Source organism: Canis lupus, chromosome 15, assembly GCF_011100685.1.
Source record: "Canis lupus familiaris isolate Mischka breed German Shepherd chromosome 15, alternate assembly UU_Cfam_GSD_1.0, whole genome shotgun sequence".
NCBI lineage: Eukaryota > Metazoa > Chordata > Mammalia > Carnivora > Canidae > Canis > Canis lupus.
This window is the reverse complement of record NC_049236.1, coordinates 55,840,792-55,855,462: the sequence shown is the minus strand read 5'-3', so window position 1 is coordinate 55,855,462 and position 14,671 is coordinate 55,840,792. Positions and strand designations below refer to the sequence as shown.

The window sequence follows — 14,671 nt, the reverse complement described above, 5'->3', positions numbered from 1 at the left end:
ATTAGAACCTTACTAATTCACTCACTCAGTAAATGCATGTGGACACTCATTTTGCATCAACATGTGCTGGGGTTAGAATGGTGAGCAAAATGCGTGCTTATTCAGATAAATGTATAATATGGGAGACAGAAGTTAATAATCACAGAAAAGAATGTTACAAAGCGAGAGGGGTGTTAATGAGTAAACGACCATGATTGTTTCTGGGGTGTGTTACAAAGGAATCTTAGTGAGGCTGGTTTGGAGGGTGAGAAATTAAGCTTCAAACTGTAAGTACCAATTAATTGGGCAGGGAAACAGGTAGGCATTCCAGGTAGAAGGAATTTTGTGTGCAAAGCTCTGTTGTAATAGAAAAGTGTGATACTTGCCAGGGATGGAAAGGAAGTCAGTGTGACCACAGCATCGAGAGTTAAGTGGAGCAAAACCAGCTATGGCCCGAGTTTACGGGGATCTCATAGGCCACGGACACTGTGGGGTTTTATTTTTCCGAAGAAGAATGGGAAGACTTTAAGGAAACAGGCTGCTGGATGTGGTGAAAAGATGGGATTCACATTTCATAAAGCCCACACTTTTTTTTTTTTTGCAGATGGTGAACAGATTGGAGGGGTCCAGAATGGATGCGAGGAGATGATTAAGGAGGCGACTACAGTCTTCCTGGGCACAGATGATGAGGAGCAGATGGAGAGACAGAGATGGATCTGAATGGTGAGGAAGAAACAGAGACTAAGTTTGTCTTGCCCGGCCATGGGTAGGTGTACTGGTCTTAAAGATGGGAAACACTGACAACCAGTTCCCAATGAAGCCAGTCCATCTTTGGGTAACAAAGAAATAACTTTTTAAAAAAAGATTTATTTATTTATTTTGGAGGGGAGGGACAGAGGGAAAGAGAAAATCTCAAAAAGATGGAGCACAACTGCCAGGCTCCAGCTCACGACCCTGAGATCATAATCTGAGCAGAAATCCGGAGTTGGATGCCTAACCGGCCAGCATCTCCCTAACTTGAGATATAAATTCTAAAACTACATTGAGATCTCCTGACAGATCATATAATATTAATATCAGCTCTTAAGATTAATGCCAATTAACACACAGCCAAAATTCCAAAAGGCATATATCTTCTTTCTTCAATTTCATAAAGAATTGGGATAGAATGGATTGAATGATCTCTATTTGATGACCAGAGAGGGAGGTTGTTTGTAAGTTGGGTTGGAGCCAACTGAAATTTCTGATTCACTGTGAGTATGAATACTACCAGAAGTCACTCTAACACAAGTTCCACAGACGAAAGACAGCACCACAAAGCCTCGCCAAGCACAGAACAGCTTTTACACACACACACACACACACACACACACACACACACACACACACACACTCCTGCTAAGGCTTTAAGGTTCTCTGACATATTATCAGTTCTAAAGACTGCAGATACCAGCCCTGATGGAGAGAAGGCACTCAAATAGTTGCTCAATGAATAACAATCAGGTGATTTCTAAATGTCCTTTGTGAATTAGACAATTGATACAATGACTTAAATAAGAAAAAAACATCATATGGGTACTCAGTTATCAGCACTTTACAACCCGATTGTGTGAATACTTTGCTGACCCCACTCCTTTATTGTCTATGTAGATAAGAATAATGGGTCCTCAGAGAGTAAAATATTTTTCCCCTTTAAGGTTAAGAATCTGTCTGCCTCCTAGGTTTAGAGGGGGTTAAGAACCTGCCTAGTCTCACAAGGACAAAGACCAATGATATTTGGGCAGTAGCAACAGTTTCCCTTTGCCAAATGTGAATATTAATGCTTAGAAAGTTCATGATAACATTCTCCCCAAAGTGAAAAGTTTTTAACTCGGATTTCTGAAGCAGCTATTAAGATAGCAGATCATCTCATTCTTTATCTGGGAGTAGCTACCGCCCTATAAATTGTCGTGGTAGTAATTCCCTGCATTGGTGTTTCTGTAGACATTGTGACTAAGGCGTGTTTCTAAAAATAATAATGTATGTCTAGCTTAAAATAGCTAAAGTAAAATTCTAAAACAAACTTTCCAAAGACGAATAGATATCAGATATGAAAGAACATTGGAAATGGAAAGCCTCCAACTGGTGGTGCCCTGATGGCATTAAGACTCGATGAAATCATCAAACTCTTTACACAAAAAATGCTTGGATCTCAGATTAAGTTCTTAACTGCTGTAGGTTGCAGACTTTCAAATATGTGTCTTCAAGATGCTTCAAGATGTAACTGATAGGATCTAAAAGTCATAAAGATACATGTTTTGTTTTCGTTTTCCTCTAGGGTTTTATCTTGTTTCTAAGAAAAATTATTTTCAAAAATTCTTCTGGGATTTTGGTTTCAGTGTTTAGTTGATAGCTCTTTCTTAAACTAGTTGGCATGTAAAGTATTTAAAACTCGCCTTTAAACCACCTGTTAAGAGGCAATTAGGTACCTGCACTGAATGATAAGTCTTACTGGACACTTAACTTTTTTTTTTTTTTTTTTTGCCACTTAACTTTTATTTGTAGACAGATTTGTAAGTTTGTGTTTTTTGTTTTTTTTTTTAAGCCCAGAAGGTCAATAAAAGTCACTCTTTGCTTTTAGCTTGGTCCTCAGTCTCTTCATTTTTACATACGTACTTGGCCAAACTTTAGGACTCATTTTCAGAATTTCAGATAAAACTCCACTTTAAAGAAGATAATGTTACATGCAAATGACATTTTTTTCATTTTCTTTTCTACAACTATTTCCCCTTCTTTCTTAATTTTATTTTACCACACTGGCTAGGATGTCCAGAAAACACTGAATAATAACAGTGACAGAGATATCTTTGATTTTCAACTTACAGAGAACTTCCTTTCTCAGCTTTATTGAGATGTAATTTAGAACCTTTATGTTTCACCTTAGCTATGTGTTTGCTCTTGTTTTTTGACAGCTTTCTCCTATTTGTAACACTAAGAGGTTTTTTTTCTTAATTAAAAACTGGTTTTTTAGTTTCAGCACATTTTTTGAATATATATTATCACATAGTTTTTCTCTGTTTACTTAATATTATATTACACTGATCAATTTTCATATTGTGAACTATCCTTGTACTCCAGAATTAAGCCCTCCTTGGTCATGGCTTCTCATTAAAAAAAATTCTTCTCAGGCAGCCCCGGTGGCACAGCGGTTTAGCGCCACCTGCAGCCTAGGGCGTAATCCTGGAGACCCTGGATGGAGTCCCAGGTCAGGCTCTCTGCATGGAGCCTGCTTCTCCCTCTGCCTGTGTCTCTTCCTCTCTCTCTCTCTCTGTGTCTCTATGAATAGATAAATAAAAAATCAAGAAAAAAATTCTTCTCTATTTGGTCTGAGTTATCTTTTAAAAAGTCTACCATTAAAAAAGGCTTTCTTTCATGTCTTTTAGTGTCTTTTTTAGAGGACTCAGGAATTAACACTAAGCTCAATGGCCGGGGGTTCTCTCTCTCAAGTTCTTGTAACTAGGGAAGTGGATTTCTAAGTCCGTATCATTATTACAGTAGTAGTGACTAAAATACTTTCAAATCCTTTATATTAAATCCATTCTTCGCTTGTGCTTCTTTTTACCTAAAATTGCAAATAAGCTATGCTCACTTGTGATTTTCTAGGACTTCAGGATGTTATACTGGATAATAAATACCCAATTCCTAAATAGTGATCATTTATCCTTTGGGAGGTGAATGAAATATTTACAATGAAATTATGGCATGTTTTGGACACAGAATTATTTTTTGTGGAAAGCTACCCTAAGTAAAATAAATGAGAAATGTGTATGGAAGTAATTTATGGGTTTATAGATGTTTTAAGTTGCCTTGTGTACTTTAAAAAATACAAAAATTGAGATCCTGGCATCTTACTCCTAAACAAATTCATTATTTTTTAAAATTTGAGAATCTTATCAAATTAAAGCTTTCTGAATCAAAACATTTCACTCAGAATAAATGAAATGATATTTTAAATATAAAATTGAATAATAATTTTAAGGATTATCCCAGAGATTAGGAACATCAGATTTTTGGTTCCCAGAGATTAGGAACATCAGATTTTTTTTAGAACCAGGGATTATTTGTTGTTACAGATGCATATGAATGAAGGCAGAAAATATTATGTCTATGATACCTTGACAAAATATCTCTGATTTATATATATTTTTAGTAAAACCTATTACAAAATACTATTTACATATATTCCTCAAATAAAAATAAGTGGGGAAAATTCTAAAATAAAGATTTTTTTGGGAAATATTTTGTTTTTAAGCAATCTCTATACCCAATGTGGGGCTAGAACTCATAACCCCGAGGTCAAGAGTCCTAAGCTCCACCGACTGAGCCAGTCAGGTGCTCCTAAAATACTTTTTAATGAAGACACACACACACACATCCTACAGCTATTTAATAAATGCAGTTTTAAATCACCATCATTTACACTTGAAAGAGAAGTGGTCCTAGTCACCTGCTACCATATTAATTTCCTATAAAGTTGCTGGTTTTATATAGGGGCCTTTGGGAGGCATGAGAACCAACAGAAAAATCCATTCACAAATTCCATTTGCCTCAGGGATATTTAAATCTTTAGGATAAAAAGTATTTCATCCTGTTTATCTATAATATTTTACATCAAATAAAATCTCCCCCATCATATTTTATTGGATTATGTAACCAAAACCTCTTAAAGGAAAGAAACTAAAGTCAACTAAAGCATTTTCCCACTGGGGGCTGGGGTGGAGAGAAACATGTTTCATAATATTGATCATATCTTCAGTATTTTCTTTCCTTGTTAGGGATGATAACATTTGGAACATCTGATTTGTCAAATCCATTCATATGTTTTCTGCCCTGGGCTTAGGGATCACATACAGTTTTCAGAAAATAACACAAATACAGTATTAAATACCTTTCTTACGTGGCTCTACACCTGTTTTCGAAATTTGTCCTTTCTTGTACATACCTTTATTTCCTTAAACATGAAGACACCCCACATTGCAGCTATAAATCCTGGACCCTTAACAAAAAGAAAAACTTCAATTAAATTGGTTATTTTTCTGTGACTTATACTCTACATAAATACAGTAAACTGGGGAGCTGACCTCATACTTTAATTGAATAACTTTTTACTGTAAAAAGAGTATAACCGTATTGTCAGGGAAAACTATTCATAATCTCAACCTTAACATTAAACTAAAGTAACATTAGGTAAAAAATGAAGATATTTTGTTTCTTTATGATTTTCATATTTATTACATTGATGATGCTATACTATTATGTGATCTATTTTACTAATTAGTTTATTTACTAATAATAAACTATTTTAATAAGCAAATGGCTTATGTTTTCTAATGAACTAAGGACACAAAAATGGGATTAACAGGAGAAAGTCTAGGAATAATTAAAAAAAAAGATTTTATTTATTTATTTGAGAGAGAGAGAGCACAAGCAGAAGAAGGTGATGAGGGAGAGGGAGAAGCAGGTCCCCACTGAGTGGGGAGCTGGATTCGGGGCTCTATCCTAGGACCCTGGGATCATGACCTGAGCTGAAGGCAGATGCTGAGCTGATTGAGCAACCCAGGTGCCTTGAAAGTGTAGGAGTAATTTATAACTCTTTTTGGCATGAAGCCATCTTATAACTGAAGAAACTGCAGTATGTTCTTTCGGATCCAGTGAATAATGCACTTTAAAAAAATTCTTAAACTGATACTATTGCACAGTGATGAACTATGTCTAAAGTTACACTCCAATGGATCTAAAGACAGTATTATGGGAAGTCAGAAAAGCCATGTGAGGAAAATAAGCAATAGGTTTATTCAGACAGGAATGAAATAATCTAGGAAAGGGAAATGAGAAGAAATGAGGTGGGAAGAAAGGATGATTCTGCAGTTTGAAACAAAGCTATTCAAGTTTATTAACTTTTTTAAACTGAGAAAGAAAAAATGGAATTTGGATTAATTGTGGTCTTTGTGGAGAAAGTGTATTGTATCAGCATTTTTACGATTCCTTTTCAATCCCTGCACAAACTCTGCAAGAGTTTCTCATAAACAATTCCAACATTTTTCTTCTCCTCCACTACTCCAACTGTCTACACGATTGGGTTAACAAAGTTTGACTCCACTCCAGGCATGTAAGCGAAGCAATAAAAATACGTTACCCTGTTTATCAGCGTCTGGAAAATTCAACATCAAAAGAGTCAGAGAAATAGGTCAAAGGAACTGTCTTTTATCAATGACGTAAGGTCCTAAGCCTCAAAATCCAAACCAAACAAGAAGCATCTGGGTCCTTTAGGCAGTTCCATAGTGACTTGGGCAGGATGGGAGGAAACAATAGAACAGGGGACGTAATATTAATGTTATCAGGCCAATTGCTCAAGAATTTTATCCTCTCTAATCCGGAAATTTTTTTCCCTTCGGAGAACACGATAGAAGACAATGCCAAAAGGTATCACTGTCCTTTGAGGCTCTTTGGCTGATGATTTCCTAAATATTTGTTTGGACATGGTCTATGGGTTATTGCAAAGAAAGAAAAAGAAAAAAGAGAAAGAAAAGAAAAGGGGCACCTTTTCTGAAATACTTCTTGTCTCTCAAGGTTATCATGAGATTCAAGTGTCAAAATATACACAAAAGCATTTTTAACTGATAAACTGTTATACAGAGATAAGTATTGTTATAAACAGTAAATTATAATGTATCCAAAATGACATTAGGTAAAATTACCAAAGACTACAAGGATATCTAAAATGAACAAACCTGCTAGAATGAGGGTAGCAATCAGTGTTCCCTTAGCAATCAGGGACGGAGGTGAGGGGGTGTTGGAGAGTGTACATGAATCTGTTCTACAAACTGTACTCCTAAAAAATTGAACTCCAAAAAATTGAAGTCCTCAATGATTCACTAGGTATGCTTCAGAAAGATCAGATTTGCATTTGCAAAACAAAAATTTGGAAAAACATTCAGCTACTTACCGCAGTGACTATTGGAAAACTGACCACAGCACTGAGAGAGTGGTTAGCTATGAGCCAACAGCAGGTGGCTATTGCCCAAAGAACTCCTGACAGGAATCCTGAAACACATGCAAACAGCACACACTTAAAAGCCACGTTCCTTTCCTGAAAAGTCCTTGCCTTCAATATGGTGGGAATATGAAAGTGCTCGTATCAATGCATTCCTATAGACATTTTTGGCCAACATGATTTTATGGTCATTTTGGAAACCAAATCATTTTTTTTTTCTGGTTCATGACTGCTGTGGGTATAACTATCAATCTTTTCACTTTATTGACATTAAATAAAATACCCAAAGTTGTAGTTGATGTAAAGATTGGGTAGTGGAGAGAGACCTAAGGAAGATACTGGATCTGAGCATGCTCTGCAAACACCATTTACTTTCAACTCTCAACATAAAATGTGAAGTTCAGAATGATCTTATAGCTAAAGTGGTGGGGGGGAAGCTCCTAGAATTTGAACGAAAATACCAGATAAAAATTTTAGGATACTTTAGTTGGGTGTTCAATAAATATCCTATCTTTTATTTTTTATAATGGTATAGTTGTATACTACACCATATAGTGGCGTACTTTGACTTAAATGAATCAGGTAAACAAAATGAATCTCTGACATATGCTTTATTTTGTTCTTAAAAGTTTTTTACTTGTGGACTTATATTCTAAATTGCATTATGGCAAACTTCTAAGTAAATGAGGAATTATAGGCATATTTTTTTTTTTACCACCAGTGCCGAATGAATTAAGTCCAAAGTATGTGCATTTATCATATGCCCTTTTCAAAATCTAAAACAATTTCTTATTTTTCAGAGAAAATGTTTGTTTACCCAAGTGACTACAAAGTTCTCTTTGTTCATACCATTTTTTTAAAGAAAAAATAGTCACATGACACTGACTTTTAATAAGCATTCTTTGTATAGGTCAATACTCAAGGTATTTTGGCACAGGAAATCATCTTAGATTCACTGTTCAAGTTTCAGGTTCTGTAATGACTGTCATTTCACACCCAGTTTCATGGTTTTTAAATCTTTTATATTTACTGGTGAGTAGGGCCAAAGCAATTAGGGAATGAACATATACACAGATACACACACACAGGGATGGCTTGATTTCCAGAAGACGATTACTCAAGCTAAGTGAGTAGAGAAGACTTTCATAGAGTAAAAATATTTTTTGTAGTAAATATTCTTACCTGGCAGGACTGCTTTAGGATATAGCTTAAAGTTATTTTTCATGGCTATACAGTAGGCCAGAAAGTAGACTGTGCTTGTAAAAAAGATGCCACTGAAGTGTGCAAAAACGTAGTCTAAATCTGAAAATGCAGATCATAAAACTCTCAAATGTATCCTTTTATTCATTTCAAATATATTTAGAGTTCTAAAAATAAAACAAACTCACCAAAATTAACCTTAAAAGTAAAGGAACCATTAATTATATTTTATCATCCTGGCTTTCTACATGCTGTACATAGAGTTTTAATGAACATATTTAAAACTTAGAAACATTAAGAGTAAATTAGTCACTACAATCAGATCTAAAACGCGGATTTATGATTGGAAAGGTAAATAAGAAACTATAAACATTATGTGAATACGACCTTCTTTTTAGAATAGGTTTCGACTTAATTTTACAAATGGCAATTGTAGCAAATCTCCAGGTAGACTGTAGTGGGGGGGGCATTGTGAAGAATATTGGGGAGTACTAATTTTATATGGTGACTGATCTGGAGACCAGTGTGTCTGTTGCAGATGACAGCTATATGGAAAGATAATCAGGAAGTTCTACCAAAGAGGGTTTTATTTAATTATTTACTCTAAGCCTTATTACATGCGAGTGTTAATGACGACACATGATGGTGGTCCAAATCCGAGAAACCCCAACTACGCCAACTGTTTAAACAGATTGTATTTTAGTCAGACAAATGGGTCTATTACAGGTTCTTGGCTGGGAAGGTCACATTGGATTTAATGTTTCTACCAACTAAGGTTTTGACAAAGATGAGGGGTCATATTTAATGAAAAAAGCTCAAAGGTCAAAGAGTGTGCCTTTTCTTCTAAAATCTTAAACCCTCTTTCTGGATCAGGTAAGAACAACATATCTATGGACTACCACAAGGAGCAGCATAACATAGTTAAAAAAAGCACAGATCACCTGGGAGAGATCTACAATCCACTACTTGCTAACTTTGTGACCTGGGCAAATTACCTAATCTCTCACTGTCTTAATTTTCTTAATTGTAAAACAAGAATAATAACGGTATCTAACCAATAAGGTTACTATAAGGGTCAAGTGAATTATTATTGTCACGTGCTTAGAATAGTGTTTAGCACAGTACATGTGATACTTATGTGTTTGTTGAATAAATGAAATAAAAAATTGTACCTCCCTGGAACTATTTTTTAATAAATTGGAATGAAGTGTGTTCCTATTAGATGACATTAACATTGTCATAAGAAAGGTCCCTAAAAAATGACTATGTATTATGTAAAGAGGACATTATTAAGTAAAGAGGACATTATTTATTATGGCCCAGGACCAAGAGCAACCATGCTCCTGGATGATTAGTTCTTTTTATCTTGCGTTCACTGAATTGTGGGACTGATTTGATTTCCCTTGTGTCTATAAGAAATCTTAGAGCCAAATTTATGGCTCATTTCTAGCAAGTGTACAAATATGTTATGGTTTTTAGACTCATTCCTGGTTTTGTTTTATTTTTTAACTCTTGATTTTCTTTCTCTTTTAATTTGTCCTCTGTTATTCTATTTTTATTGATTTTTATCCTTTACAAATGAAAATAATAAAAACACACAAAGCATTTGCGGAAAATCTTTAAAAAAAGACGGAAGTTAGTAAAAGGTTTGAATGCTAATTGGACTGAATATAAAAAGGAAGGAAGAAACAATGGTGTCAATGCAGTCTATCTATTCCATTAAAGTCTTTCAAATCCCAGTTTTGTCATCAGTCTCTCCCTCATAACTTTTGCCTTCCAAATTTCACCCTTATCTGAACACAGATCACATTAATTTTCTCTACCATCCAATTCAGAACTTTATTGCCTATGATCTCATTCTTTTATGGGTTCATGGGTGGAAGCCATGCTTCAACAAAATGATAGGACCCCTGAAGTAGACCCTCTTTCATTTTCTGATGAGCCTGTACAAGGCTCTTGGACACGGTGTTGAGTTTACACCAGACAGACTCTACATCCAGAAACTGAGGTAATCTGGGAGCATTATGTTGAGCCTTTCAATGCACTTCTCTATGTTTTAAAAATAATATCTTCTGACTAGGCCATATTTTGACCATTAGGAAAGTTATACTTTGACGTTTACCTGAAAGAGCAGAAGAATATATATTTTCTCAGAGATTATCTAACTGGAAAATAATCTCTGAATCTCACTGTAAAGCTAAGAAGCAAGTGTTAAGATCTAAGTAGTTGATATAAATCCTGACTAGAATAAACTTGATTATATTTGTATTTTGCCGATCATGTGAGATGACTCAAACAGTCATTTATTACTTTTAGTCTTCAGTGGTTTTCTAATTCACCACTTACAGTGAAAAAGTAAGATCAAATCTATGCACCAGGATTTACTAGGACCACATTCTCTTTGTATTCTTAAGAAAAACAGGTATTGAATTTATTTATAAAGTAAAATAATGGTTTACCCTTACCATATTGGCTTGCCCCTGCGTATATACTATCATTTCTTTTGCTGTGGTCCTTGATATAAATTATTGGCACAAACGTAGACCCATAGAGTATTCCAGATATCACTGCAAGACTGCAGCCCCTTAAAAAACAAATACGTTACTATTAATCTTGGCCCACAGCAATATTTCTGACAAACACACAAATGGAATCATAACTAAAGCATGCTTCAAAGTGTAAATCACAAGCAGTTATGCAGAAATCACACATCTATTTCAAGCTCTGTGACTGTCAAAAGTCAAAGAAATACCTTGCAGGGTCAGAGCATCAGGGTCAGAAAGACATCAAGACCTAAAGTGTAGCTTCTGTCCCCCACTGCCTGGTTTGAAGTATATGATTCATAGAAGTTCTGATGGATTATCATTATAAATTGTCACTGCATCGACGTGACTATGCTATCATTATACTGTCTGCATAATAAACTTGGCTGTCTAAATATGAACTATTTGTAGACTGATACTATGCCCTAGGCTTATTTTTTTTAAAAAAAGATTTATTTATTCATAAGAGACACACAGAGAGAGAGAGGCAGAGACACAGGCAGAAGCAGGCTCCACGCAGGGAGTCTGACATGGACTTGATCCCAGGTCTCCAGGATCACGCTCTGAGCCAAAGGCGGGCATTAAACCGCTGAGCCACCCAGGGATCCCCAGGCTTATTTTGTAAACACTCAATTTATCCAGCACAGGGCTAGGATAGACAAAATACTAAATGAATGTCCCTGCACTTGCCCATACCTTCACTGATGAGGGCATGGTCAAGAAATGCTGATTTAATCAAATAATTTGGGTATTACAGTTCTTGTTATAAAAACAGAATACTTCTTCTTAAGCACTGGAGTCATGGCGCCTCCTCAGTCTTGGGCCACATTTGCATGAGGCAAGTGTTCCTGATAATTTTGTTGAGAGATGATTAATATTTTGGAACAGTCCCTTTAACTTAATACAAAGGGCAATGGCATAAAACAGAATGTTAGGCAAAAACAAACGAACAAAAACATTCCTTTCCAAACTTAAAAACAAATTCTTAGAGTCTATTTTAATAGAAACTCACAGGCCAACCTGGCAATCAGCTCTATCCACACTGGAAATCCATGTGTCATGGGGAAGCCTGGACTCCACAGTCCTGAAAGAGGTGTCCCAGGCATAGACAGGACTAAAAGACCAGGTCTGGCTAATCATAAGACAATCAAAAGTGCCTTTTTTTTTGTTTCCAACAAAAATTCCTTTAGAAGGGAGAAGCTTTGTGAAAAAATGTTTTGAGAGATCTGTTTTACTCTGAAGCAAAAACAGTAACATATTTATCTTCCAAAGCTTGTTCATGAGCTCGTTCCTTCCTTCATTCAAAGATCTATCAAGCATTTATTATGCGCCAGGCACAGGCTCTTTCCCACTGTGAGGTTCATGTCTATACTAACAGAGAAAATGCTTTCTATTCTTGAAGCGCTTATGTGTGTCACCACATAAAGTCCGAAACAGTCATCAACTGTAAAACTCAAGCTATCTATCCACTTACATGCTTTCATATTTCTCTGCTAATCCAAAAACATCCCACAGTAAACCCTAAGATATAGGGGCTGCTATTGAGCCATCCCACAAGAAACCCTAAGATATAGGGACCCACTTTATGACAGTGAGGGGTATAATTACAGGAACCCAAAATGTCTACTATATTTGAAAATGAATATCTTGGGATTAAAAAATTGTCTAACACCTGAGTGTAGGGATTTCCAGCAGAGGACAAGCGTCCTGGGCAGTGCAGTATTAGAGGAGTGTGTTGTCTAATTTGATCGTGATTGGTGAGAGCCTGTTGATCATTATATACTCCGGCCTATATTACCTCTTGTACTTTAGGCACAAAAGTACTGCAAAGCGAGATTGCTTTCGTAAGCTATTTATTGGCTAGAAATACCGCAGTGGCTTAGGAATTTCTTTTTCTGTTTATTTTTTCATTCTTTTTTTTTTTTTTTTTGCTTAGGAATTTCTTGAAAGAAACACTGATATCAAGGACCTCTCAAACTGAAAATTCAGCAGGGGACAAGAAAATCTGTCCACCACAGCACTACGGGAGTCAAAGCTTATGATACCATTTGCTTCTTGAACTTAGATGAGTAGCACTTCACTCTGATAATCCTTGCTTTAATTAAATATGAAAGAGAATAATAGAACCTCTTCTTACACTGTGCGCTGCTGTGCTCTAGAAAGTTTATCCACCCAGGAATAATCAGGACAGGGATCTTGACTGCTGTTGATCACCTATTGAAAATATTGGCACAAACAAAAACAAAAACAGCGTTCAATTGATAGTCATACTGGTGGCAAGAAGATTTTCAGTGTTTTTCTCTTCTTTCTCAAACATACTTTAAAAATATGAGCATGTGACACTATGCATTCTGATTCTGTGCATCTCTCCAGACTCAAATGTTTCTGATTCTTTTCCTCTTTCATTCAGAATGGTTTGGCTGTGGGCAGCTTCTCTAAATTTTTTCAGTTTAATATATGGCTGTTTTGATACACCCTTTACAAGTAACAGAAGTTAACAATGCGTGTGTTTAATCTGCATGTTTTAATAATCTATAAAAAATTAGAACCAAGGAAAACTCAGACTCTTCTATGGAATACTTTCGATTGATAGGTACTTTTTTATTCACTTTTTAAAAATTTATTATTATTTTTTAAACGCAATTTATTATTTTTTTTTGAAAAATTTATTCATGAGAGACACACAGAGAGGGAGAGAGAAGCAGAGACACAGGCAGAGGGAGAAGCAGGCTCCATGCAGGGAGCCCGACGCAGGACTCAATCCCGGGTCTCCAGGATCACACCCTGGGCTGAAGGCGGCGCTAAACCTCTGAGCCACCTGGACTGCCCTTTATTCACTTTTAAAAACTGAATTAGTTAATAAAACATTTCCAGTCATGTTTCATGTAAAGTCAAAATTCTTTTTTTAGGTTAATAGTCTAAGGAAAAATTACAAGCACACTTAAAATATTTCTAATATTGAATTTTAATCATTTTTGCCTTTTAGCTGAAGTTTCTTTAATGTGATTCCTAAAGCCTTTGTAAGAGATAAGAAACTAGATTTGAATTCTTCGTCATGTGTTAAGTTTGGCAATACTGCTTTCTTTCAATGATGAAGAGCTCATAGTGTATGGTTGCACAATACCCAGCCATGCTGATTATGTAACTTTTCACTTGGTTTGCTCATATCCTTCCATCTCGCCTAGAAAAATCTAAGGCAGTTAACCTACTACTAAGATACTATGTATCTTTTTCTGAGTTGCAGTTTTCTTTTTCTCTCCCTTGGTTTAAAGGGTGGTTGGTCAGGAGGTATCTGACTTCCTAGGGGAGATGAGGAATTTTGGACACATTCTCTCAATCCCAATTCCTCCATTCTCTCTGCAACATTTTCTGGATTAGAGATATCTATGGGCTAACAAATCTCTTTTCTCTTATACTTAAGCTAATTATTAACTAACATGTCAATTTAAGGTTTCATCATCTTATTTGAGGACTTTTTTTTTTTTAGATTTTACTTATTTATTCATGAGAGACAGAGAGAGAAAGAGAGAGACAGAGACAGAGAGAGAGAGAGAGAGAGAGAGGCAGAGACGTGGGCAGAGGGCTCCCTCCATGCAGGGAGCCCAATGTGGGACTCGATCCCGGGACCCTGGAATCACCACCTGAGCCAAAGACAGGTGCTCAACCACTGAGCCACCTAGGCACTCCCGATAATGGTTTTGATAGGTGAAGAGGGAAGGAAGAAGAAAAGGTTAATTTTGAAGTAAGGAGTAGAGGCAGCACCTTCCAGGGAGGCAGACTCTGGAGGGGTATAGGACACTGGTTTCTGAGGGCAGCTAGATAGCCCCGGACCCACAGCAGATAGAAGAGATACTTGAAATAGGAAGGATTGAGTCTGGACTCATGGTAATGGGAGTTTGCCCCAAAATCACTTTTG

At 36.1% G+C, this 14,671-nt stretch overlaps 1 protein-coding gene and 1 long non-coding RNA gene across 13 annotated transcripts in view; one reads left to right on the top strand and one right to left on the bottom strand.

The window, feature by feature from the left end:
• Positions 1–14,671, bottom strand: part of TMEM144 (transmembrane protein 144) — a 77,214-nt gene that overhangs the window by 31,144 nt on the left and 31,399 nt on the right. For 5 of the 12 annotated variants that reach the window (XM_038559101.1, XM_038559102.1, XM_038559103.1 and 2 more), the window contains 6 exons: positions 12,893–12,969; positions 10,678–10,796; positions 8,195–8,314; positions 6,965–7,062; positions 4,961–5,014; positions 354–695 (listed from right to left, as the gene is read on the bottom strand). In XM_038559101.1, the coding sequence (XP_038415029.1) occupies positions 552–695; positions 4,961–5,014; positions 6,965–7,062; positions 8,195–8,314; positions 10,678–10,796; positions 12,893–12,969 (612 nt within the window). In that variant the 3' untranslated portion in view covers positions 354–551. Of the gene's footprint in view, positions 1–350; positions 696–4,960; positions 5,015–6,964; positions 7,063–8,194; positions 8,315–10,677; positions 10,797–12,892; positions 12,970–14,671 lie in introns of those variants that run through there. The other 7 variants (XR_005370935.1, XR_005370932.1, XR_005370933.1 and 4 more) reach the window with 3 other exon arrangements.
• On the top strand, positions 194–13,060 carry LOC106559772. Its single transcript, XR_005370940.1, has 3 exons — positions 194–266; positions 584–702; positions 12,692–13,060. It is a non-coding gene; the product is annotated as an uncharacterized LOC106559772 (long non-coding RNA).